A 26,950-nucleotide genomic window follows, 5' to 3' on the forward strand; every position below is an offset into this window, starting at 1 on the left:
CCCACCAACAGTGTATGAGGGTTCCCTTTTCTCCACGTCCTCTCCACCACTTGTCATTTCTTTGTCTTGTTAATTATAGCTATTCTGACAGATATGAGGTGATATCTCATTGCAGTTTTGATTTCTATTTCCCTAATAATCAGTGATGTTGAACATCTTTTCATGTGCCTGTTGGCCATCCATTTAAAACTTTTATATTTAAGTCTTTAATAAATATGGCATTGATTTGTTATTTGGAGTGAGATAGAGATCATGTTACATGTATGTTTCTGTGTAAAGTAATTGCCTTGCTGCATTCATTAAAATGTCCATTTTTCCCTCGCTGATTTATTCTATATCAAGTATCAATAAATGGTTCTGTGCTGTCTATTCTATAACATTGGCTTACTTTCTATCCCCGCACCAGTACCAGACTGTTTTAATTACTATAGCATTCTAAGTTTCTTTTGTTTTTTGGTTTTTTCTTTTTTTTTTTTGAGGAAGATTAGCCCTGAGCTAACATCTGCTGCCAATCCTCCTCTTTTTGCTGAGGAACACTGGGCCTGAGCTAACATCTCTGCCCATCTTCCTCTACTTTATATGTGGGACGCCAGCCACAGTATGGTTTGACAAGCAGTGTGTAGGTCCGCACCAGGGATCCAAACCAGCAAACCCTGGGCCACCAAAGCAGAGCATGCGAACTTAACTGCTGTGCCACTGGACTGGCCCCTATAGCATTCTAGGTTTTGATATCTACCAGGGACTGCATTACATACCAGAGATAAAGCAGTGAACAAAACAAAGATCTCTGCCTCAAGGAGTGTAAACCTAAGTAGAGGACATCATCCAAATAAACAAAACAAGTAAAATATATAGTGTGTTTTAAGGAGAAAAAAATAACGGATGAAAGGAGACTATTAAGAAGAAAGAATAAAGTCTGGAAGGGCAGTATTATATGTCAGCATACAAATTTTAAATAAGGTGATCAAAGAAGAGAATACTTAGAACAGGGATTTTGAATCAAAAGCCAAAAGAATAAAAGGACATTTCCAGGAAAACAAATAGTAAATAACAAAGCCCTGATGCCAAAGTATGGCTAAGTGTTCAAGAAAAGTATGAAGGCCTGTGTTCCTGGAGCAGAGAGGATGAGGGGAGAGTAGTAGGAGATGATAAGATCAGGGAAAAGAAGAAAAAGGTTATATAAGTCTGTAGGCGATTTGGCTTCTACTCTGAATGAGATGACAAGACTCTGGAGGGTTCTGAGCACTTCAGTAAGTTGGCTCTGCCTAAGCTCAAGGCCATGGGGACAAGTAGAGTGTTCCTCAACCCCATGCTGGGAAGGAAAGGAGGATTAGGAACAGGAAAGCACTAGACATCTCTGAACGAGTACTGCCTGCATCACGTGCTACAATAATTTGTGTAAACAGAAATCTGACTTTTGTTTTGTTTTCACTCTTCCAAACTAATCTTGAAGTGACACTTGCTGGAACATATAGTATGCAGTACCCTCTGTAACAAAATAATAACCTCTCATCTCCATGCTTACCCTAGTAATTTTAGATGTATAATCACAATCAGTGCCATGGCAAAGACCATCATAAGAACCTGATTTGAATGACATGTAGAAGTGACATGGATTCATTGAGGAAAGAGATTTGGGGATAAATTAGAGCATTCAATTGAAATAAACTGGACATAAATAAGAATAATTTTCCAGCAGGAGAATTAATCTCAAAATTAATTTATTTTGAGGAATAATTTTGAAAAATAGGAAAAGTTTGCAAACAAAGCAATTTAGCCTAAAATTTAGAGTCAGAGCAAAAGCAACATAATGATTGGATTACATGAAAAATAGCTACATTGGTAAATACTGATTTTTGATTGAATTTTAATTACACATTGAAAAGAATTTAACAATCTCATATTTGGTCTAGCAAAATATGAAAATTTTCAGTAACAGTTGTCATGTCAGTAAAGTAACTCTAAGAGAGTGAAAATGGGAAAATAAAATTTTAAGTACAGAAATTATACTTACGTAAGCACTGTGGCACTTCTCCACTCCAGGTACCATTCCCTACACAGGTCAAAACAGCAGGAAAGGACAGTTCATAGCCTGGAGAACAGATGTAGCTAATACTAAAGCCCCAGTCGAAATTTGTTCCTTCCAACCTTCCATTAGAGATCTGGGGAGGAGTTGGGCAGGTAACAGCTGCAATTACATTAAAAGCGATTAGACACAGCTGTTGAAACATCCTGGATGTAGAAAAAAATAAATATCATTAGAAGAAGCATATGTGCTAATTTAACCTTTTGGAGGACAATATGGCGTGACATGTTTTGTTCTCCTGGTAGTATTCCTGAAACATCCCTGGAATTAATCCCTCTAGGATGCCACTATTTCTTGGCAACATAATGGCAACTGGTTGTCAGAGATTTTCTGACAAAATAACAAGCTGCCTGACATCTAAGGGAAGGCAAATAGAGGGTAACCTTCTATCCAGTATACTGTAACTGATAAATTATTGGTTTTATATAAAATCATTCTCCGATGACCTTAAGACACACTGAAGAGCTGGGCTGTTTGGCTATATATAGTGTCAGCATTGTAGCAAGGAATGTGGGAGTAATTCTGTGACATTTTTTAAAACACAGATCATATATCTCATTAAAATATCCAAATAGGTCCTATTAACCATCTAGAGTCATATGTAAAAACTTATTGTAGAGTTTTAAATGCATTATTAAATTTTTAAACATTCATTTTAAATTGTTTTAAGTTGTCCCCCAGCAAAGATGGGTTGGATAACAGACAGAGATAAAGGGAAAAAGAAGGGTACCAACTACAAAATCTAAAAATGAGGAATGATTGTATTTTGACGACAAGGAACATATATGAATAATTTTTTGGAGTTGTATAATACTGCCATTGTCAGAATTAATGATGTATGAAATAATTTTGAAAATATAAAATGTCTGTGCAATATATTTTTATATAGTAACTGTATATTTGTAGTGATCTGATTCAGAATGTGTAATCAAAAAGAAAAAGACACATTGAAATTATTCTTTTTTGTTAAATTATGTCAGGGAGATATTAAACTGTCAATTCACATATGTTTAGAAAGATGACTGAGAAATCTCAACTATTAAAAATCAATATCATCACAAAACAATATACATTATCTGACACTGCATCTATAGTATTCCACAAATAATCAGTAAAATTGACAAACAAATTATGAAAATATTTCCAGTGGAAAAAACAGCATAAAGTAGAAAATTTATGCCTATATTGACTAAAAGATTAATTCTAGATTGCATTCTTTAAAGAAACACATTCTCCTTTTCTTTAAGAAAAATTACAGTTCTGTAATTCAGGCTGACTGTTCTCAAATCATAGAAAGGTTTTCTCCCCATCCTCAAATTACTTGACCCAACTGGATCATCAAATTAAAGTTCTAATTCTTTAAGGTTATATTCTCTTCTAAATTTTCATCAATCAATATAAATGATGATGATTACATATCAGAGTACATGATATTTTTGTCACTTTGGTTGCATTAAAGTTCTTTGTCATTACTCACAATAAGACAATGTTTTTGTTTAAATATCTCTTATAAATCCTTTACATTATTATCTGTATGGTTTAAAAAAAAATTGCAGCAGTCATTTTTCAGTACCAGAAAAAAAAGCGAAAGAATACATAAAAAACTATTTGAATTTACTTTAAATTTGCACATTACAAAAGAAAACATGTAGTGTTGATCACTTATAAATACTGAAGAAATCATTATCATACCTCTACAAGTTGGCATTACTCCACTCCATGTGCCATTAGTTGTACAAGTCCTGGTTCTGGAACCATTCAATTCCATTGTGTAGCCTGGCTGGCACATGTAAGAAACATTTTGTCCAACCACGTTATCATCTCCATATCTCAGTCCATTGGCTGGTATGCCTGGGTCTCCACAACTGATTACTATCAGTATTGGATTAGAAGAGCAGATGGTTAATGTGGCAAGTATTTTATAGAGAAGAGTAGAAAGCATATGACATACTCAACATATAAGCAGGAAAAATTAGTTATCATGCACATTTTTAATAATAAAACATAAGCATATTTAAAGCACATACTGGCACTTCCTGATTATGATCAGGTATGCTTATTACAGACTCTATACATACGGTTCAGAAACTGTCATTTAGACTCTGTAAAGGCTAGGTTAATATGCTATTATGTTGTGGGGAACTCGGATGTGGTAACCTTTTTTAACCTGCATTATATGATCATGGAGAAACCATCCTATAGTATCGAGATATCTAACATAATATTCAAAATTTGTATTCTTATATATGTCTATTGAAATCTCTAATTTATCAGGCTTGCTGGATTGACAGAATATTTTCTGTACAGGGTCACTCAACTAGGTATTATAATAGTTTTTAATTAAAACAATAATTTTTATTGCATAAATGAAAGAATGAATAAACTACAAAATGTGAATCTATCACAAACAGAGCAGGATACATAATTTTTGGGCCCAGTGCAAAACGAAAAGGCCACAGCTAGGGATAGAGAAATCAGTTTTTCATTTCTACCAACTCATTGCCAACCCGAGTGAAAGAACAAGCCCAAGAAATTACAACCTCCACTCTGGAGGATGCTTGCTTCTTGTATTGGGGGCAAGTGAGAGGCCTCCGTCAAGTGCTGGCTAAATATTCCTCGGTGTTGCCAACCTAGGACAGGCATAGCTTTTGCCCTGCTCTGCTCCAAGACTCCGTGAATACTCCCAGTTCTGACCTGCCCCACGCTTGCACCAAGGCCCCCACAAAAGGGTGGGGGTCAAAGGTGAAATGTGAGCCTCTCTCTGCTGATAACACAATGGATCAGCTGGGCAGAGGGCATCAATAGCCCCCGAACAGGAGTGGGAATGAGGAGGTCAGGCAGGGCCAAGGGCACCAGGTGGTGGGTAGTAAAAGGCCAGAATCCCTCCTGGGAGGACGGAGAGGCAGGGAGGCTGATTGCACATAAGCAGAGGCTCCAAACCCTCAGCACATGCTCCATGGTCCCAGTGGACTTCAGTGACAAAACACAAATTCAGAGATAAAATTACTAAGAATTTTGAGACAGCAATCCCAGAGCAGTGAACCCCGAGCACAGGACTCTTCTGAGCATGAGGCTCTATCAATTGTACTGGTCTATAAAACTGGATCTGCTTACATGTGCAATATTATCATTTATAAGTCACCAAAAACTTTCAAAAAGACTTGAGACAGCACAGAAAATTAAAAAAAATTCTAAATGTGGCAGTTAGGAATAAAGTATAACACAGATTATATATAAGCCATGAGAACACTTGGTGGTTTGAGGCGCATGACTTAAACATGATTTCAGCAATGAATTGTCTTCACAAGCCTTCTGGTGGCTAAGAGAAAAAGGAAAACACAGAAGGTTACACTTTGTCTTTTCTGGAGAGAACAAACAAGTGGCATACTTGTCTTTTAGGATCTTTTATGCCTTTTGAATTTTTTGGTCACAAAGGGTAAATAATTTCACCAGGTAAATACGAATTATACTCTTTCATTTTTATTTTTAATTATTTCTTCCGAATATTTTGGAGGTCTAGGGTTAAAGATTAAAAATAGACTAAGGCATGGAAGACCTTAATAGCACTTAGCTACACTGTATTAATTTACCATTAAAATCTATGAACGTTAAGATTTCTTTCATATTATTCTAATCTGTTGAGCCTAAGGAGTCTGAAGACCATGAATAATGGCATTTAAATTAAAGAGCAATATTCATGGCACTCCACCTTATAATCCTCGGAGCCCTCAAGACAGTGCTGGAATCACACTCATTGAGTGTTTCTGTCTGAATCCTAATAAGAGTTTCACAAATAGGATGATTTTTGTTCTTTTAATGATTGATGAAGAAAAGATTTTTTTTAATTATACACCTGAGTTGGACGGAAAATCAAATCCTGCTTATGTACCAAGAAAATGTCACTTCTTTTTGCAGTTTCAAAATTTGCAGCCATTTAAAAGTGAGTATGTCTTCACTTCATTTTGTTTTTTTTTACCTTATGTTACTTTATATTTTTAAACTAGATTCCAATTAAGAAGAGAAAAATTAAAGAGAACAACTACTAATTGTTGTTATTTGCTGGGCAGTGCTTTACAGATGAATTAGAGCACTGGCAAGAAAGAACACCTAACTCGGTCATAAGGCACACGAGCTGAGAAGCAGCCACCAAAAGAGAGGACAGAGGGTGTATTTTACAGAGGCACTAAGAAAGAGTTCTGCGTATCATGGCAGCGGCATGAATGAAATGCCTGACAACAGCTTCAGAAAGATTTGTTTGGTGGCTTCCTAACAAAGCAAAGGCCAGTCAAAGAGGCAGTTTCCAATAGCAACAGTCTTTGCAAACAGCACCTGCTCCACAAGTCAATTCATTCACCATCAGCTGTTTTCAGCAACAAAAAAAGGCTTTTGGCGTTTTCAGGCAAAACCTTAGAATAGCTCTTCAGGGCTTTATCCTAAAATTCACAGTCATCCGTGCATGACAAAGGGGTGCTATGCTTTATCGCAAGAAAATCTTTTCTAAGGTTACCAAAATCCCTAAGCACACAGCGCACAAGCATACACACACCCACCCCCAATAAACCGCATGAAGATATTTTGTCTCTTTTCTCCATTGTTGTATTCTCAGAGCCTAGGCTAGTACATAACTCCTAAGAGAGTAAGTAAATACTTGTTTAAAGAATAAATGAGTGAATGAGTATGTAAGGAATGATTAACTAGTCAGCTCAGATTCTCAAAAACACACAAACTGCTTTAAAGGTTTGAATTTGTCTTTGTGGGAGGTTTTCTCATTAGCTTCTATCATGTAATTGGTGCCCATTTGGCAATCATTTATGATAAATCTAAGTATATAACCTCTGTGCTAAAAATAAAACATAATTGTGGTAATTCTAGTCTATGCCACTTCAAAACTACTTTCTCTTTCAACTTTTTAAATAAACATTACAAATATCCATTTTTAAATAAAATAGGATTACATTACCCACACTTTTATAACAGCATTCATTTTTTACTCAATATCTAATGGACATTTTTGCATGTTAATACACATAGATCCATGAAACTATTTTCATGACATAATGTTTCCTTACATGGATATATATGCTATATAGTTCATGTCACCAAACCCCTGTGGACTGATGTTTCAGTTACCCCACTGTTGTCTGATTAGAGACAATGCAGCAATGGACAAGCTTGCCTAGGCATCATTACACCTAAGGTTTGCCAGGTTTTAAGCCCAGAAAAGAATTCTACTATAGTAGAATGAAGTTCCAGAAAGGTGGTCAAACCATTTGTCTGATAACTCTTCTGATTTTATATAATCTCCCAACTCAAAAGTTAGTTTCCTTTTTAGATCTCAGTAAGGTAGATTTTCTCAACCTTAACCTTGGCACCACTGACATATGGGACCAATTAATTCTTGATTATGGGGGCCACTTTATGCATTGAGAATGTGTAGCACTGACCTCTGCCTGCTAGACACTGATAGCACACTCCACTCACCTGTGCTGTGATAACCAGAAGTATCTCCAGACACGGCCAATGTCTCCTGGGAAGCAAAATCGTCACCCCTGTTTGAGAACCACTGCACTGAGGGATAGCTCTCTCTCCTTAAGGAGATTTAGATGACTTTTTAGCTTCACTTCACCCAATTTCATACTGGCATATTCCCCAGCTTTCTCTTGTGTGAGACTAGCCCCATCGCCCTGAGCAGCCTCTACCACAAAAAGAAAATCTCTGAGAATTCTCAGGTTGGTAACAAAGATCCAATAAGGACTGTATTGGTCCTTGTTATTTGGAACAAAAGCCTTAGATTCATTTATCACTGAATCTGATTAAGTATGCTGTCCCTGGCCTAAATGACAAGACCTACCAGATGCAGTGCATTGATCATTTTGGAAGAAGTCCTGGTAGGTTAAAAAAAAAAAAAAACAATCCAAGAAACAAATACATATAATTCTTTTTAGGCTTGAAAGCTAATCCTTACTCTACTTGACAAGCTCCTGGCGCAGATTGTGTCTTCTTCCCAAAACATTATGTGCACTCTGTGCTCTAGGTACCAGAGGGTACCTGTCTGTTAGACGTTAAAAGGTAAGGATCCCATACTAGTAATATCCCAATGGTTTTTTCACTGTTCAAACAAACAAACCTGTACTTTTGAATGAGGATTCATTTGTGCTTAATTTTCAGATCTTTTCTCTCAGTCTGAACATCACAGAGAAGAACTTCACCAAACGTTATAATCAGAGTACTGTTATAAACTTCCTGGCGTTATGGCAAATATCTTTTCTTCCAGTTTGTCTTAGTTCTGTGGATGTGTCTTAACATTTATAATTTCTCTGCCAAAGTGTGTGTGATATCTAAATGCATGACCTTGATCTCATGATATATTCTTTTACCTACCCATGAGAAAACTAGATTCTGGAGAAGCTTCACACTCCAGCACTGTCAGTGGTTCCAGAAAGACCTGTCTGGAGTTGCAGAAGAACGGGTGTAGAAAAGAGGAAAGTGTTTCTGTTTGTGAGGCATACTTTTAGAGAAAGATGAGTTAAATGAGCAATTTCTCAACTCATTTGCAATCTGAAGCTGGTTGAATATTAGCAGGTAGAATTCATGTGAGGAAAATTTTATCCTTTACCAACATCTCTACAATGGTTAGATATGAGGGGGGAAGGGAAGGGCATTACCATTATGGTTAAATTATGTTTACTTCAAAAACGTTTCATGAAATCATTAAAAGGGACAAGGCAATTCACATCTGACACATCTACACAGGTGATTGGACTGGGGGTTTTAAAGGACAGAAAAAGTGTCTGTATGTGTGCATGTGTGTGTTTTGCTGCTGGGGAATCAAGCAAATGAAAGGGATATTTGCAAATCACCCTGGTGGGAAATTCTCAAAGAGCAAAAATGCTTGGAATAAAAAAGCTACTTCACTGGCCTATGAAATACTAGAGACCAGAGACCTTACTTACTGAACTCTTTATTCTCAGTTCCTGGCAAAGTGCCCAAGGATACTAGACATTGTGTAAATTATTTTTTATTAACTGAATCCATAAGTAGTCCAATTACACTATATACCCACAGTTCTCTATTTCATTTTAACTGTATTTTTGCATAAAAAAGATACTGCTATAAGTTAAAAATGAAATTATATTCTAAAAATTGGATCACTTCTCTGATTTTCACTACGTGGGAGGAACTAGTTGCCTAAGGATAACTAGCCCAGAAAAAAACAAAGTGGCCAAATTTTTATTTTAAAAAAGTGGAAAAAATTCCAAATAGAATTCACTTCTTTATATTTTACTTTCACCACACCATTGTAAATGGATAATTTATTCAACTACATTTCAAGGGCTTTATTAATTTCCTCGAGGGTCTTTATTAATTCTTTCATATTCAAATTACCCTATATTGAAACATCTATCATAGCATCATCTTGTTGACTTTCTCCCTTTCAACTGATAGTGTCCTAATTCTAGCAGATCCCCTTTGTCAATGATTATGAATGTGATTCAACAGTACTCAGGCTCATTTCCTTTGCTTCATCACATTAAAATATTTCTTCTCTTGAAAGATTTGCAGATTTAATATTGACATTCTTTTGCACTGTATGTTTGGACATTCATCGTGAGACAAACAACAAAATTATTGATACGATATATAGAGGAAATTGCAATTTTAAGCAGAAAAGATTGTCGAGCAAAAACAAATTTTACAAGTGGTCAGCTCATTTAGAAGTAACATAACTTTGCAGAACTCAAATTGGTAAATGCAGAGAAATTGGAAAAATTTAGAGAGGATTAAGCTATAATTTAAGGAAACATTTCCTTAATATTCCTTATAAGCAATGTTTTATGCTTATATCATATCAAACTTACCATTGAATGACGATAGGAAATAAAGCACGAAAACAAAAAGCAAGAAAAATACAAAGGAGAGAAAGAAGTGAATAGACTTGGGTTTCAATCTTAGATCCTACATATACTAGTTGTGTTACCACAGAAAAGAATTTTGCGTTTTCTCTGCAAGTTACCATTTCTTCAAATATGAAACAGAGAAGATAATAGTATATATTTCAAAAATTTACTAGAAATAAGTGAGAGAATTTGTGTAAAGTACTTCACACAAATCCTAACAAATGGTAAATACTCAATGACAGATATGATTCTTTATGAGTAAAAATAGCAACTATTTGAATGGAAAAACAAAAAGGAAAGTTTTGTTTTGGTTAGGTAGGTTTTCCAAAAATTTCTGTCAGGGCTTTGCTTTGGAAATTTAGTTCAGGTACTTTAAATTTTTTCATACCTAATTTAATTCATTTCAAATTCATATTTAGGTCCTTGCTCCTACACACTAGAAAAAATAGTGCCTATAAAAGGCAATTATATTAAATCAAAATTTATTAAAAATATATTTTTTTGAATTTAACCTTTTTGGTATGTATGAGAAATAATTAAACTGAATGGGAAATTCCATCCATTTGTGTGAGAGAAATAACTGTTAGCAGTGAGCTCTGCCAATAGTCAACAAGTCAATTAAACGATTTGGTGCCTCAATTTCCTGATCTACACATGTGAGTTTATGATACATTTTCTTCCAGCTCCAAAATTACAACATTCCATCAATTATATATTTAAATTAACTTCCATTCAAATTAATGAGAAGAAATTTGAAACACTGGTTCTAACTCAGTTTGGTCACTACATATAAGCATTGTCAGTATGTTAGATTCTTCAATTATGGAAGTTTAGTATATTTTAATTTCCATTCAATCTTCTCTCTATGCACCTCTTTTGGGGATATTTTTGTTTTTACTTTTTGTTTAGGTTGCTACTGGGGTGTTAGTATTTTTAGTCTATAAAGTAAGTCAACCGTTAGGAATTCTCAGTTTTTGGTTTAATAATAGCAAGTCATCATGTAAAAGCTAATGCTTAAAACACCTTATGGAACACAATATTTCTCCTTGAAGAACTGACATAAAGAGTCTTTCTTTATATTTTTGATATGCTATTTGCAACTAGTCTGTCTTGAGTAATTTTTAACTTGATTTAAAATTCCTAAGGAAAAATGAAGATGATTCAATTAAAAAGTTAGTGTATTTTCAATCTCAAGAAGTAGGATATGTTTGTTTATCTTTATTAAAATTGGAAAACATCTTAAATAAAAGACAGGAATTTAACTACAATTAAATGAAATCGTTATTCACTGTGAAAAAAAAGACGTTAGCAGATTTCTTTTACTCTGAATATACTCATTATCTCAGTCTTTTTGATAGTTATATATTGAAAACATACTATCTACCAGCAACTATGTGCTAAATTATCTACAAAATTAAAAGCCCTCTCTGCAAGTATTTTAAAATGGAGTGGAATGGTAAGTCATGTATACTAACAGCTAAAATAAAATGCATGTGAGGTATTTGGGTTAGTCAACAACTATTTACCAAGTCACTCTTATGTATTAGGTGCTGTGCTCCACCCTAGAGGGTCACTGAGATAAACAGACCCCATTACTACTTACTATGTAGTCTACAGTTTAGTGGTATCGGCAATTGCCATAAAAGAGTTATCCAGTATAGAGAGATCACTTTTAGCTAAAAGGCATGAGGAAGAATTGTCCCGAGAAGGCTTTTACCAAATGTGTCATCTGAGCTGATACTTAAAAGGTACCAGGTAAGAGTTCCAAAGGCTCAGATGGAGTAGTGTAGTATGGAAAATATTTGTTAATTGTTACATTCTTCAGTATTGCAGAAATGAGACATTTTCAAAGTAAGTAGGAGAAACAGGGAAGAATGTACTCTGTATTTGAAACAATCAAAACAAAAAAAGGATGAAATGTGAAAGAACAGCAACAGGTTTCATCAGGCAGCAAAGCACAGTGATCCTTGAAAAACAGAGAACAAATTAGATGAGTCCTATGATGTCCCCATCTTACTGCCTTAATAGAGTTTCTAGGCTATGGCGCAGGGAGGAGGACCCCATGCAGAGCCCAGTTGACTCCCTGAGTTAAAAAGATGGATCTGAGAGTCAGGAGAGAACAAAGTGGATAAAGCTTATGAGACAGGAGTACCAGAGAGGACACGGACAGAGGGAGAGTTCTGGAGATGTAGGGAGAGAACTCCTTGAGTATTCAGCAGAACACTAACCAGCCTGTGAGGAAACTGCCCAGTGTGGGTAAAGATGTACCCAGAAGATTAGATGTAAGTCTCTGGTGCCGACATGGGGTCTAGAATATTACTCGTTACTGACTCCAATCAACACGGGAAAACGTTTTGCTATTATAGATTTGGCTAATATGTTATATTCAGACCATATTTCAACAGCCTTCAAGACAGTTTGCCTTCACTTTTGAAGAGACACAGTAGACACAGAGTCTCTCAACAGCCCTGTCATCGTACACAATCTTTGTAGGCAAGATATTAACCACAATCAACTTTCTCCAGGATCACAGATATGACATGACAGTATTTTGATGGTGTCTTCCTCTGAGTAGATTCATTTGAGCCATTCATTCAGGAAATACAAATGTTCACAAAAGAGTTAAAGAAAAAAAAGGAAGGGGGTTGATCACTGGCCCACACACAGTTCAAAGCCTGTCTTCTCAGTTAAATTTCTGGGAATTATTAGGTGAGCCATGGGGTGCTCCACCACTGACACTGTCAGGAACAACTACTGACCTTCTCAGCACCACAAGGGTAAAATAAGCCCAACATCTTTTTGGGTTCTGGAAGCAATATGTTTCTCATTTACAAATTTTACTTAAGCCCATTTACATTGTTACTCAAAAATTGGCCCACTTTGAATGAGGCTCCCCAGAGGAAAAGTATCTATAATAAGTCCAAATTGCAATACACAAGGCACTCCCATTAGTCTTCCCTAGTCTCTTTTCATCATAGAGGCTTCAGCAACTTCTCATGACTTTTCGAGTCTCTGAATACATCCTCAACAGCTCCCCTCTTTAAAAATTTCATGATTTACATGATGTCACTGCAGTTCTTCTTAGTAAATATAAGCAACCATAATTTTCCAATGGCCGCATTATTATTGCTTAAATAAACTCTATTTTATTCCATACAAAGGCATTAATTCATATGTAGGAATTTTAAATAAATTTTTAAAAATTCTTCAAGTGAGTAATTTGATTATAATGCAGAATCTTAAAATGCAGTGTTTTTCTTAACATATCAAGAGGGCAAATCAGCTACTGCAACTTCCTTTAACAGTGCAAGAACCCATAAATAACCAGTATCCTTTTTAAAAAACCAAGTCAGTTATTGATATGTGTTAGATTGGCAAAATAAAATTCCATTCTTTGCATTTTTAATCTTGATTACAGCTGATTATCTCTATTCTTAAAACACTGTTAAATTACCTTTAATACTACTGATTTTCTGTAATCTTTCTTTCCTCTGCCGATTTAGTACCTTAAAAGATGTTACTAGGGTTATGGCTAGACTATACGCTAGTGACTTTAAGGATCAGTTGGCTTCCCAATCTAACAACACAAATATCCAAACCTTGCATGGTTTAGTTAATTACAAAACACACACACACACATTTATATACTCAAATATTTTTCACATAACTAGTGGTATTTAAAAACATTGAGGAGAAACTTACTTGTACAATTAGGCAAAGTTCCAGACCATGTTCCATTAGCTGTGCACTGTCTAACTGAAGGCCCAGAAAGGACATATCCTTCCATGCAGGAATAAATGACTGAGCTGGAAAACGTTGTGCCATCAATCCGAAAGACTTTTCCATTAGCTGTCGTGCCTGGGTTACCACACTGTACAGCTATAAAAGAAAATGGTTAAGAGTATATACAAAAGTAGTATTTAATTACAAATCCTCTCACAAAATTTAATGACTAAATGATTCAAATTATCCAAAGGAGATATAAAATCCTCTAAAGTATCATTAAATTATTTTACAAGTGTCCGAAATTCAAGGATGAATTTATTTTGATTTTATTAGTTTAATTTCTGGGAAGAAAATCATATAATAGCTATTTTTAAAAAAGTCTTTTGTTAGTAGCTTTGGTAAAAACTTTACAAAGCAATTACTTGAGAGTATTTTCTTTGGGTACCACAAAATCTTTCAAAGAAAGATTGTAAGAATCTCTGCCTAAAGAAGCAACTCATGTAAAATTGGGAGATATGTAGCAATGAGATGCAACAGAGATTCATTATAAGTATACTTCTAAGATGACAGATATAAAATAAACAATTTAAATATTATAAGCATCCATGTATATTTTTATTTATATAAGTATATAACTGATTTGCATTAAAACTTTATAATCTCTCTTTATGGACCAAGGCATAGAAAAAATAAACTAAGTAAAACAAAGTAACTAAATTCTAGAAATGGTTTTCAACAGATCCTAAACGGGAGTCACAAACACAAACGCCTTATATGATTAACTGTTCTGTATTATGCTTAACTATTCGCCATCAACACCATAAGTGAATTTTTTAAATATCTTAGCAAGCCTATGTCAAATGTAATACTAAATTTTGTTATAATATAAGAATGCATTTTAGTGCTTTAGAGGTATCTTGACAAATACGAAGTGTAATTACAGTTTCAGAAAGTAACATCTATATCACTCACTGTATCTTACATATTTAATTTTCCCTATCATTTGTAGTGGTGTTGTATGTTTGTGTGTAGACAGGAAACTTACACGTTTTATACATATACAAAATCAAACTCTAGGTAATATTTTCAGCAGAACCTATGATACAGGATACATTTTTACTTCTGTTGTTAAGAGTCATTACCCTCTCTTAGATTTCATTAGTACCTGACTAAAATAACAATCTTATCATACTCGTTTGTTGCGTATCATGACAAATAGCCTTGACACAACCCAAGAAGGATTTGAAAAGTATCATCTTTGTTTTAAAATGTCATGTAATTTGCATTTTGAAAGAGGGACTCAGGCTGAGTCAATATTCTGCACAATAAAAATCAAGAACTTCGGTAGTCAGGGTGGTTTCCAGAAATGGACAAATCACACTGTCACTCCTGTTCTCTTGTCTCTAAGTCCTCTACACCTAAAACACAGATTTCTCTTATCCAGAATGTTATTTGAATTAAACACAAGTAAAATTAACTTAAAATGAAAAAAGGTAAGTTCATCATCTATCACGAGTGAGGGCTGAGGGCTATGAAGACACAGCAAAGAGAAGCAGCAACTGCTTTGCCTCTGTAATATTGACATTTGGGGGAAACACAGGGTTTATTGTTGCCTATGAACACAAGCCCATTTATGTTTCATTCTAGCTGACAAAGCCATCTCTCCCAGAAGGAGACGTTTTCAATTGACCTAACCTAATGTAAATGATAGTTAACATTCATTGAGCACTTATTATGTAATAGGCAGTTTTCCAGTATTATATAACCTTACAACAATGCCATGAGTTGAAATTAATGTCTCCACCATTTCTTGATAGAGAACTGAGGCACAGAGACATAAAGTAACTTGCTCAAGGTCACACAGCTAGTTAATGGCAGATTGTCATTTAGTACAAATTCCCAAGGATGATTCTGATAGCATATGAGAGTATTAGATCTTATTCAGGCTAGTCAATGAATGGTTCAAATATCATATATTTTTGTCAATTGATTATTTTTTGTCAGATAAGAGTATTCTATATGTTTGCCTTTCTTTTGTTGCTAGAGATAATTTTTATTTTAAAATTACTATACCATTTTTTCTTTTTATCAAGGTTTAAGTAGCCATTTCTAAAAAGGCAAAAAATAAATGTAAGTAAAAGGAAGAAATTAAAGATCACTTATAAATTCACCACTAAGAGACAACACTTGATAAAATATTTACATATATACTTATATGAATATGTATATAGAAATATACATAAATATATAATCATATTGACATTTGCTTCAAGCATTGTGTTAAGCACAGAATAAACAAGAGTGAAATATTACTGCTTTTGAAAATAGAACTGTGCTATACAAGCTAATTTATAATCTTATTTTTCTTACTTAACATTATGATTAGGGCATCTTTCTTTTATAAAGTTTAGTAACTGGATAGTTTTTCATTATATATATATTCATCATGTACCTAACCAATCTTCTGTTGATAAACATGAAATTTAGTTAGTTCCTCTATCAATTTTGCCTATAATATACTCTAGATTACATATACAACTGTGTACACTGGTCCCATGTTTAAGATAAATTTCTTAAAGTGGAATTTCTGGATAATTTTAAATTTTGGAAAATTTTTTTCAAAGAATATACAGAGTTACTCAAGGTATTATAACAATACGCACTTGTTATCAATAGTGGAAAAGTTTGCTTGTTTTCACACATCCTCTCTACCACCATGTGTTGTCATTTTTAAAAATCTTAGTTTGTCAAAAGATGCCATATTTTTTAAATTTACATTTTTGTATGTATTAAATTAAGATATTTTACCACATTTATTTGATATTGTTATTTTCCCATGTGTTTTATCCATCACCTTCTTGGAAAGCTTTTATATTTTATTGTAAATTGCTAAACTAATGTGACATTACAAAACATTTGGAATAAAGAGAATAAAAATAATAAAAATTTCACAATGCTGTTGTATTATCGTTTTTTGTATACTGCCTTTTACACTATCTTTCAAATGAATTTCACTTCCCATGATTTTATTGAGTACATAATTTTAAATCTTATTTTTTAAGTAAATTTTATATGGTTTACATTTTTTCATGTGGCTTCAAGGTCTTTATTCTATATCTAATTGACCATACAGTATTACATCATGTAAATATAACATTGCTTATTTAACAGTTTTCCTAGTGTTGTCAAATGGTTTCCAGTTGTTGCTAGTTACAATCAATTAGAAATAAAACATTGAACATTTATGATTGTGTGTTTTCTTTAATATTTTTATCTTCTGTAGGAAAATAAAATCCTCAAAAGTGGAGTCAATAAATCAAAAACTATATATCCTAAGAATATATATGCATTTTGGTCATATTACTTTAAATATATTATAACAATTAAAAAACCTCTAGAAATGTTTTAAAATCCTAGTTTTGCTGCACATACACCAGAATTTCATATTAAAAAAGGTGAAAAATGACGTTTTGATATTTAATTATAATTTTCTTATTGGTAGTTATGTAGAATTTTTTTCTATAGGTTACAATACTTTTTGCTCTTTTGTATTCTCTTGTTCATTTCCTCTGTCCATTTATCTACTAGAATCTGTTTTTCTAAATGATTCATATGAGCTCCACTTACAAGAAAAATATTAATTCTGTTATATTTGCTATAACTCCTAGTTCATTTTATCCATACTATGCATACTAACCAAATAAAGTCAGCACGAGGTTGCATTTCATTTAAAAAATATTTTGTGCTTCAGCTGAACAAGGGGATGCCTTAGATATCACCCATGCAATGGACAACATCATTATAGAAACTTTGCCTTTGGAAAATAAGTTTGAAAAATAAAGTAAACAGTTCAGTCTTACTTACCATCTTTTGTTCAACAACTTTGTTTCTTAACTCACTTCCCTACAGCATCTGAGTTGCAACTCTCTCTTAATTAAGATTATTAAATTTGGTCCACTTAAAAAAAGAGAGCTATCTTTCCTAGAATATGGCTACTAATTTTAAACATAATAGAAAGTTTCTGAAATACAATCAATCAAAAAACTGTCAAGAAGGTTCTATTGGGAATTACTTCCTATTTATAAAACCAATACATTTGGTATAACATCAAGTAAGTTTTATAAATATCTTGGCAAGTTTAGTTTTTGCACTAACGTCATCTTAAAAAGAACAATTTAAATTATAAGAACAATTTTCCAGTAACATTTTATTTTCTAGCCAATCTTGCAAAGATTTAATTATGCTAACTCTGAGTCTGTCAGAAATTAATAATTTTACTCAAACATCCAAAATTTTACAAATTCTAGTTAGTAGAAATTGTATTCTATAAAGAAAAATCTCATTTATATTTAAGCATCTTTCTATGTTTTTCCATTTCTTCTTGTTATTGCCATCAAGTCTATTCCGCCTCTAAGCGACCCTGTGTACTGCAGAGTGGAACCTTGCCCAATCCTTTTGCGCCATCCTCTTATCTTCCAGTTATATCAGACAGTGCTCCACTGCTATTCATAGAGTTTTCATGGCCAATTTTTTCAGAAATGGGTGGCCATGTCCTTCTTCCTAATCTGTCTTAGTCTGGAAGCTCTGCTGAAACCTGTCCACCATGGGTGACCCTGCTGGTATTTGAAATACTGGTGGCATAGCTTTCAGCATCACAGTAACCCACAGCCACCACGGTATGGCAACTGACAGACAGGTGGTGTGGTTCCCTCACCAGGAAACAAACCTGAGCTTCCGTGGTGAGAGCTCGGAATCTTAACCACTAGATGACCATTTCTCCAAACCTCAAAACTAACATAGATCTTGAGGTAATGTAAGAACAACCCATTTTTTTCTCCAATAGTGTCTACAACATAGAACATTGTGATAAGTGGGGGAAAATAAACATTCTTTTTTTTTTTTTTAATTTTTTTTTTGTATTTTTTTTTTAAAGATTTTATTTTTTCCTTTTTCTCCCCAAAGCCCCCCGTACATAGTTGTTTTGTATATTCTTCGTTGTGGGTCCTTCTAGTTGTGGCATGTGGGATGCTGCCTCAGAGTGGTCTGATGAGCAGTGCCATGTCCGCGCCCAGGATTCGAACCAACGAAACACTGGGCCGCCTGCAGCGGAGCGCGCGAACTTAACCACTCGGCCACGGGGCCAGCCCCGAAAATAAACATTCTTAACAAGTATTTTTAAGTTTTCCAATCCAGATGTATGCTATGATTGAACAATGTTTGTATATAAATGACCCATGAGAGATATTTTTTATGATTATTACCTATCATAGTTCTCTTACAGGATAGTGCAAGTAAAACTGGAATACTACTGCTTTTATTCCATGGCTGGGGACAGAAGAACTGGTAGAAGTAATTTCAGTAGTAATCTATTGAATTTGGATACACACTAAGTTCCAGCACTTTAAATATATTCAGTTTCTGCTTGAGATTACCTTTGCATTCTGGTTGCCTTCCAGTCCAACTGCCGTTGGCTAAACATGTTCTTTCTTCTGAACCATGAAGGATATAACCAGTATCACAAGCAAAACGTACAGAACTTTTGGTTCTGAAATCACTTTCCTGTCTAGAACCATGACCGGGAGTACCAGGATCCCCACATGTACCAGTAGCATCACCTGCAATTCAGTACAGTTCACGTTAATTTATTTCAATAAACATTTACTGTGTTCATGATTTAATCCAACATTCTTGGAGGCATTTGTTTTTGTGCATACTGTGTTTTAACATGGTAAGTTAACTGGGTAAAATTGTAACTCAAACTTCTATCTGTCTCCCATCATAAGAAAAAGCCTAAATGAAAAAGAAAATAGTTGCAGAGTATGATGTTATTTTCCATATCAGTGATATTTGGACCTATTAAATAGGTTAAGAGATTTTATTAGTATTTCCAGAAACTTGTTAATGACCAAGTTAATGGAAAATTTATAACTGACAGTACTATGGGATCAAATGAAAAAGGATTTATAAAACTAAAATTAAAACACTGGATTTGGTAATTTGCATGTTTCCCTCTCTGAATTTCCAAATTACTGAAAATCTCTTTTTTGTTAGAATTGTGGTGTGCTGAAAAACGTAAATGTTACAATATAGTATTTCCTATAGCCTAAAATTTCATCTCCTAATTTTTTCCTACCCATGACCATTGACCAAAGACAAATGAACTCCATACTTCTCATATAAGAAAATATTTTTAAAAATTGTAAACAACCAACCACTAGAAACTCTGACTTCAGTTTTTAATAAGGACTTTATTCATGACTAGGTAGGTGTTCATCTTTTGATTTTAGTGTTAAGGATTTACTCAGTCCCTTTATCATCTCTTAAATAATTCCAATCAGAGTTGCTATAGTATTAGTATATATTAAAGAGAGAGAAAGAGAAACAGAGAGAGCGAGAGAAAGTTGAATACATAAGCATTGAAAATGTTCTCTGTCTGTCTAGACGCCTTTTTTGACATGCTGTGTGTATTTGGAATCCTTATTTACACCTCATCATTTTCATGTGATATAATAGCAATGACCACACAAAACTTTAAGATTAGTATTTTGCTTTTGAATATCTGTGTACAATATTTTTTTTCTTGCAATTCAGTAGCAGTTTCCTAATACATTGGGGTGTATGTGTGTAAGTTTATGAGTTTTTATGTATAATCAGTCATCTGAGTGAGTTTATTAACTATGAGTTGCTCCAAAATAAGAGTTTTAATTATTAAAATTGGTTTTATAGTCACATTAAAAAATGATAGTTTTTTAGATCTATAGATTAAATTTGAAGTCCCAGGCAGTGACTTCACAGGAATTAACCACCAGTTACAAGGACATTACGAAGTAAGTAAACATTTCAGAATCTTTATATCTAAAAGGAAAACAATGTAAAACAATTCCTAATAAGTCATCAGCATGATCTGCACAGAGGTAAAATAATATAAAGATAATGGACAATCTATAAATAAAAAATGGAAAAATAAGCACCAATATCTGGTTGATGGGTAGAAGTAAGTAGAATGAGTAATATCAAACAGGGAGACATGGCAGATCTAAAACGTAAATGACATTTTTGAAGAAAAGCTGTAAACAGCTCAAAAAAGATTTATCAACTGCTCTGTGAACAAATTATTAATTAAAAATAACCTTAACATTCACTTAGATAACTCTATTGGGGTGATAGAGACTCAGGAGTTATTTTTTGTTGCCTATTAATAACAAAGAAAGTTAGGATAAATACCTTTCATAAAACTTGGCTTAGTTTAATTTAAAACACTCAGGGCTTTATTTTAAAAATACATTATTAAGTAATCAATTGCTTAGAAACCTTAATAGAACCGAATTCTAGCAGAAAATCACTGATATAACATTGCCTTCTGGGGAAAATTATATTTGGTATCTGCTAAACTGGAATAGTTTCTTAAATTTGAGTGGGTCACCATTTTAATGAATAAAAATGCTTTACACAGAGCAGCATCTTAAAACCACTGAATTCTTTACATTAGCCACAATAAAGTTCAAAACATATACCTGTAATTTACAATCTGAAAGACACGTATTAATTTGTGCTCTGAATTTATATTACCTTAAGAAGTATTTCAATAAATGTACCAACGTTACAGCTTCTGTCATGAGATTTTAAAAAGAGAATTGTATCATTTTTTCTCTTTAGATTGTTTTGTATATATTTCCTAATAATAAAAATACTAATAATGTAATTGCCAATATACATTGTTTAATTTTCCAAGTGGTACCTGAACAATGAGGTTGTGATCCACTCCAATGGCCATTTAATTGGCAAGTCCTTGATGGCTGGCCTAGAAGGGTCCGCTTTCCTGTGCAGGAATAGTGAACAGTGGACCCAAAGGTATACTTCTCACCAGACAGGACTGCATTAGGAGGAACTCCAGGGTGTCCACAGTCAATCACTACAATACATAATTATTGAATATAAAATTTTTTTATATCTCCTATCGAACAACCTGCACCAGCTTTTTATAAAATAAATCAGAAGCAAATTATCTGTTCAAATATTTACAACCGCCAGAAATTAAACATCTATGTGAAAGTTGACTTTTAAAAAATAAAATGGAAGTTGCGGTTATAGGAGCGATTATGTTAACCCACTCACCCTGAGCATGAGTTTAACAGGAACATGGTAACTGGTCATAAATGACTGAGTGAGTATAAGTATGTACAGGGGTGGTGAGTGTGTGTTCATATGTATACCTGAATGGGTTTGAAATACGTATGTGCCTGAACAAGGATGCTTAAGTTATGGAGAGAAGTAACAGGGATTGGCTGAAAAAGGACATAAGATGCCATACAGTATTCAAAATGAGCCCCTGCAGAAATTAAAAGGGAAGAAATTTGAGGATAAAGGAGAGGGAAGGAAGATGGACATTCCCTCTTAGATTGTGACACACAATCTAATACATAGTATAGAATAATCCCATTCCAGGCCATTAATGAATAAATTACACTGTAGAAAGAGAATACTCAGTGGCTTGTTAACCAAAAAATTGTTAAGCATAGCAGAATCAGATGTCAATACACTGTAGAATGTTCTTTATAACTTAGAGGTAGCTTGAGAACTTACTGTGCGCCCCCTTTTTGGTGGAACTTGGAAAAATATTGAGTGCAACATGACTCTAGAGCATTAAATAGCACACCAGGGGGCATAAACTTAATAAACCCTTGAGTACTTGGCACCCTACCAGGAAGTGGTATAGGAAATAAAGAAAGTTGAGGCTATATGAGAGCTAAGAAAATCTGAAGAAGGTTACACGTCCTACAAAAGATTTTTAACTTTAATGTTGTAGCCACAGAAGGCCAAAGAAGTGAATTGGTCAAACTATTAGACCAGTCAGTCTACAAAAAGAAGTCAAATACATTTTAAGCAAGTGATCAACAACTGATTTAACAATCTGCAGATCATCTGAAATTTAACCGACACTGCATGAGGTTTTGTTTCTTCATTAGCGCAAGAATGTCACAAAATTTTCAAAAACTCCTACCTCATGAACATAAAATGCCTCTAAGTAAAATGTGATCATAAAATAATTTTATAATTTAGAAAATTAGTATAACTAAAATGGCTTGCACAGTGATTTCTTGATGTGCTACTCCTTCAATCTATGAAGTTCTTCTCTTTCCTAACATGTGTAAGATTCATCAACTTTTTGAGATGTGGCTATGTTGAGACTTATCAATTGATTGAATGGCTAAAATTCATGTTCACTTTTCTATGTACTCACATATTTTTTATTTATTCTGTTAAATTATTTTCTCACTATACATGTTAACTATTTTCACATCTGCTCTAATTTATCTTATTATATTTTACAACTTCAACACAACATATAACAAAATGCACTCATTAAATGTTCACTACTTTGAAAGAACATGTGTACTAACACTTACTGCATTCATATGTATCTGTATATGATAAATAATTAAGATCAATAAGTTTTAAATAACACTTTTGTCTAAATTCTAAACTATTCTGAAACCCTGGTGACTGTTTACATTAAGACTAATATTGCCTTAAATAAAATCTGAAATATTAGTAAAAAAGAAAATCAAAATGCAATTGCCTCTTATTGTATGGTAATATCATAGATATGATATGAAAGATGCCTGCTTTTCATATTCTCTCTGCTCTATCATAGTTCAAAATCAAAGAATGATAGAGAGATGTTCATCACATTAGTAATGATAAAAACGGCATTTGGGCACTGAATTGGCAGAATATAGGGAAGTGTAGTTTCAAAACAGTAAAATAATAAAATGAACAAAATTAAAAGATAACTAAAATAATAATTAAAGATAAAATCCTTCTGACATATAGCTCTAGATATTCTGTGAGATACTAAACATCTGTGTTGTTTCCCTGGCATTTACTCAAGGAAGAATTCACATTATCTACTTACTGATACATTCTGGTAAAGGTTTGTCCCACTGTCCATTTGGTTGACATATCAAAACTGAAGATCCAAATAAGAAATATCCAGGATTGCAGTCATAGAATACCACAGTGCCATAAGTGAAATTTCCATGTTCTATTTTACTTTCTCTTTTAGAATTGGCTGGAATTCCAGGATCAGAACAGTTCACCACTAAACAAATGACAAACGATAAACTTTGAAAGGTATGTTTGGAATTACATATATATATATATATATACATATATATATATACACACACACACACACACACATAGATTTCAATTAGAAATTTATAAATTTAGTTTCAAAGGTAAATTTAATCAAACAAACCAAAGATTCTAGGAACAAAATCAATACATGGGCTATCTAGATAATGAAGTGAAATCTGTGTGGTTGAAAATACAGAAAAAAGGAAAGCGTTTTTGCAAAAATATTTTGAACACTAGCAACTCCATAAGTACTATCCTGAGTACAGAGATAAAGAATGATACCTTTTAAGGTATAGTTAAGCCATAAGAATGGTAGAAAAGTAACAATTTGATTGTATTTTATCAGACAGTATGAAACACATCATACTTCTTTGCAAAATGGAAAACACCAAAAAATTCTCTTTAATCTGTTTCTATACAGAAAAAAATAAACAAATCCCCGGTGCAAGTATCATGGTAATTCAGGCCTCAAACATAGCTTTTCCGAAAATATGAAGACGATAAATGCCGAAGGTAAGTTCCATTAATTATGAAGCAAATCACAGAGAAAAATGATCTTAATGACTTTTTACTTGCAGCCATAAAATAGGTTCAAGATAATAAATATAAGCAGTTGAAATAAAGCCTGCCAGTTTTAACTTTTTAAAAAATAAGTTAAAAATTAAGGGGAAAAAAAACGTTGCTAATGAGATGACATCAACATTAAATCTTTTTGTTTTGTTAGTTGAAAACTCTCTACTGTTCTGCCGAAGCTGTTTCAAACGTTATCATCGATGACTATGCAGACACATTATTACCATGCTCTAAGCTGATAGGGTCAGACTTTTACCTTTGCATACAGGAGGAGGATGGCTCCACTGTCTGTTGGCCTGGCACTGTGCCTTTGTTGGCCCTTGCATAAGATACCCAATATTGCAAGAGAATGTTACCACATCATTAAAGTTGAATCCATTTCCACTTGTTCTTCCATAAATTGGACTACCAGGGTGACCACAGCTAACAGCTAATAGCAATGGGTAGGGGGAGGGAATAAGCACAAAACAGAATATTTGGGTATCAGTTATAACATGACAATGATACTTAATCATTTCAAACAATGTAGAAAGAAGTCCACTTTTATGTTAAAATATATTTAAAGTACTTTACTAATGCAAAGGAGCAGTTTAGAATGCCAAAACAGTCTAATATAATAGAAACATTATGTTAGAAAATAGACAATTATTGTGATAATTTTACGCAAGTGGTGCAGAGATGTTTAAAAATTTCATGGTATGTTTTCATTCTCTATTTTTTTAGAGAAGAATACTGAAATTCAAGAAAATCTGGGAACGACTGAAGTTCATGCCACTAGTCAGTAGCAAAAAGAAATGAAACAAGTGATTTTCCTTTTCTAGATAAGTTTAAGAATTGAAGACACTTGGAGGCAGTTTTTTGTATTTAATTTTGAAATAGTTTATATTAATATTATTTATGCTAGCAATTTTTATGAATAATAGATTGATAAGCAAAGGTGTGCTTTAAGAATAATTTAATGTGACTACGTAATATGAACAACAAGAACTGATGTGCGATGTTGTATTAGAATGCTCCTTAATATCTTGAGATAACAATATTTTTAACATTGTCTTAACAATCTTACTGGTTTATTTTCTTAACAATTGATGTTTGATAATTTAGCACAATTTTGGAAATAGTGGTATCAATTAGATGAATTATTTAAATCCTTTTACTGTTGGAGCTCTATTCTAGATTTACGTAGTGCTGGCTTTTCTTGAACACTCTGTATTTCTATGAACTGTTTTATTGCATCATCTCACTCTATTAATAGAGCAACTCTAATAACCGTACTTCATAATTGGGCACAGTGAAAGACCACAGTCACTTTTAGTACTTTTGAAACGACCCCAGAGCAATTATTTTTCAGTATATTGTTAATGTCAACTACTCATGTGGAAATTTAACTGCATCTTATTCTTGCTAAAATTTTCAATAAACTAGTTTTACCCCAATGACTAATTTTCATTTATAGTCTGAGTTATTCAACAAGAAAAAGAGTGGTGTTAGTTGGCTATGCTTGAATATAAATGAAAGGGGGAAAATATCCAAGACAGATCTATGCACAATATTGCTGCCTTTAAATCATCAGATAATCAGTATGTGTGGGTGTGTGTGAGTGTGTGCACATGCACATGCTGATGCACACTTTAGAAAAACAATTAATTGTTAACTATGGGCTCTATTATCCTATTGAATCTCAACTCACTAAAGTATTTTCCATGAAACTAGAACTCTAATAAATTTCTATTGATTGGATAAAAATTTGACAATGCTGGAATTTATAAATATGGATGTAATTAGTCACAGAATAAGTGAAATATATTCTGTGAATTCACACTAAAAGTCCCATGCATTATTTATCTGAAGTCTTCAAAATCTCTATCATAAGATCCTATGACGATTACAATTACAAGATTTTTACAGTGTTTATTCTCATTTTATAACACCAATCTTAATATAAATGCCAATAATTGGGGATGGAAATAATTATGAGAAAAAAACAAGAAACACATTGATAATTGACTTTAAGGTCCAAAATAGGATAGATTGTGATGTGAAACACTAGGGATTCAGTGAAGTAAGAAAAAGTAATAGAGTTATCAATATTCAACTATATTCTTACTTTTGTAGTATAGTAGTCATCGTAAATGCATAATGGGGAAAGCTATACCATACATATAGGAACCACAAAGCATCTCAGGTATATTTAAAGAATAATAATAAAAAAGATATTATTTTAAAATTCATTTTATTCTTTATGTGTGAATTCACATCAAATTAACTTAAAAGATAGATGGATATTTGTTGAACTCATGAGATATTTTATTAAAACAACTCCAAAATTACATATCGCTATACAATTCTGCATGAATTTAGAAAGAGTGGAAAGAGTGCTTTAAAACAAACTTTTAAATAAATTTGAAGTATTTCATATAATATTTTATGACACAACACTATAATTACATTAGCTGTATATATGTAATCTAGATGCATTTAAAAATATGATGGATGTTGAAGCTAAAAGGAGCCATAATGATAAACA

At 33.3% G+C, this 26,950-nt stretch overlaps 1 protein-coding gene across 5 annotated transcripts in view; it reads right to left on the reverse strand.

Moving 5' to 3' along the window:
• Window positions 1–26,950, reverse strand: part of CSMD3 (CUB and Sushi multiple domains 3) — a 1,176,027-nt gene that overhangs the window by 38,387 nt on the left and 1,110,690 nt on the right. For all 5 annotated transcript variants that reach the window (XM_044781000.2, XM_014843283.3, XM_070481504.1 and 2 more), the window contains 7 exons: window positions 24,680–24,853; window positions 23,627–23,812; window positions 21,449–21,622; window positions 19,143–19,325; window positions 13,687–13,863; window positions 3,779–3,958; window positions 2,015–2,188 (listed from right to left, as the gene is read on the reverse strand). In XM_044781000.2, the coding sequence (XP_044636935.2) occupies window positions 2,015–2,188; window positions 3,779–3,958; window positions 13,687–13,863; window positions 19,143–19,325; window positions 21,449–21,622; window positions 23,627–23,812; window positions 24,680–24,853 (1,248 nt within the window). The remainder of the gene's footprint in view (window positions 1–2,014; window positions 2,189–3,778; window positions 3,959–13,686; window positions 13,864–19,142; window positions 19,326–21,448; window positions 21,623–23,626; window positions 23,813–24,679; window positions 24,854–26,950) is intronic.

This window comes from Equus asinus, chromosome 12, assembly GCF_041296235.1.
Source record: "Equus asinus isolate D_3611 breed Donkey chromosome 12, EquAss-T2T_v2, whole genome shotgun sequence".
In the NCBI taxonomy this organism is placed as follows: domain Eukaryota; kingdom Metazoa; phylum Chordata; class Mammalia; order Perissodactyla; family Equidae; genus Equus; species Equus asinus.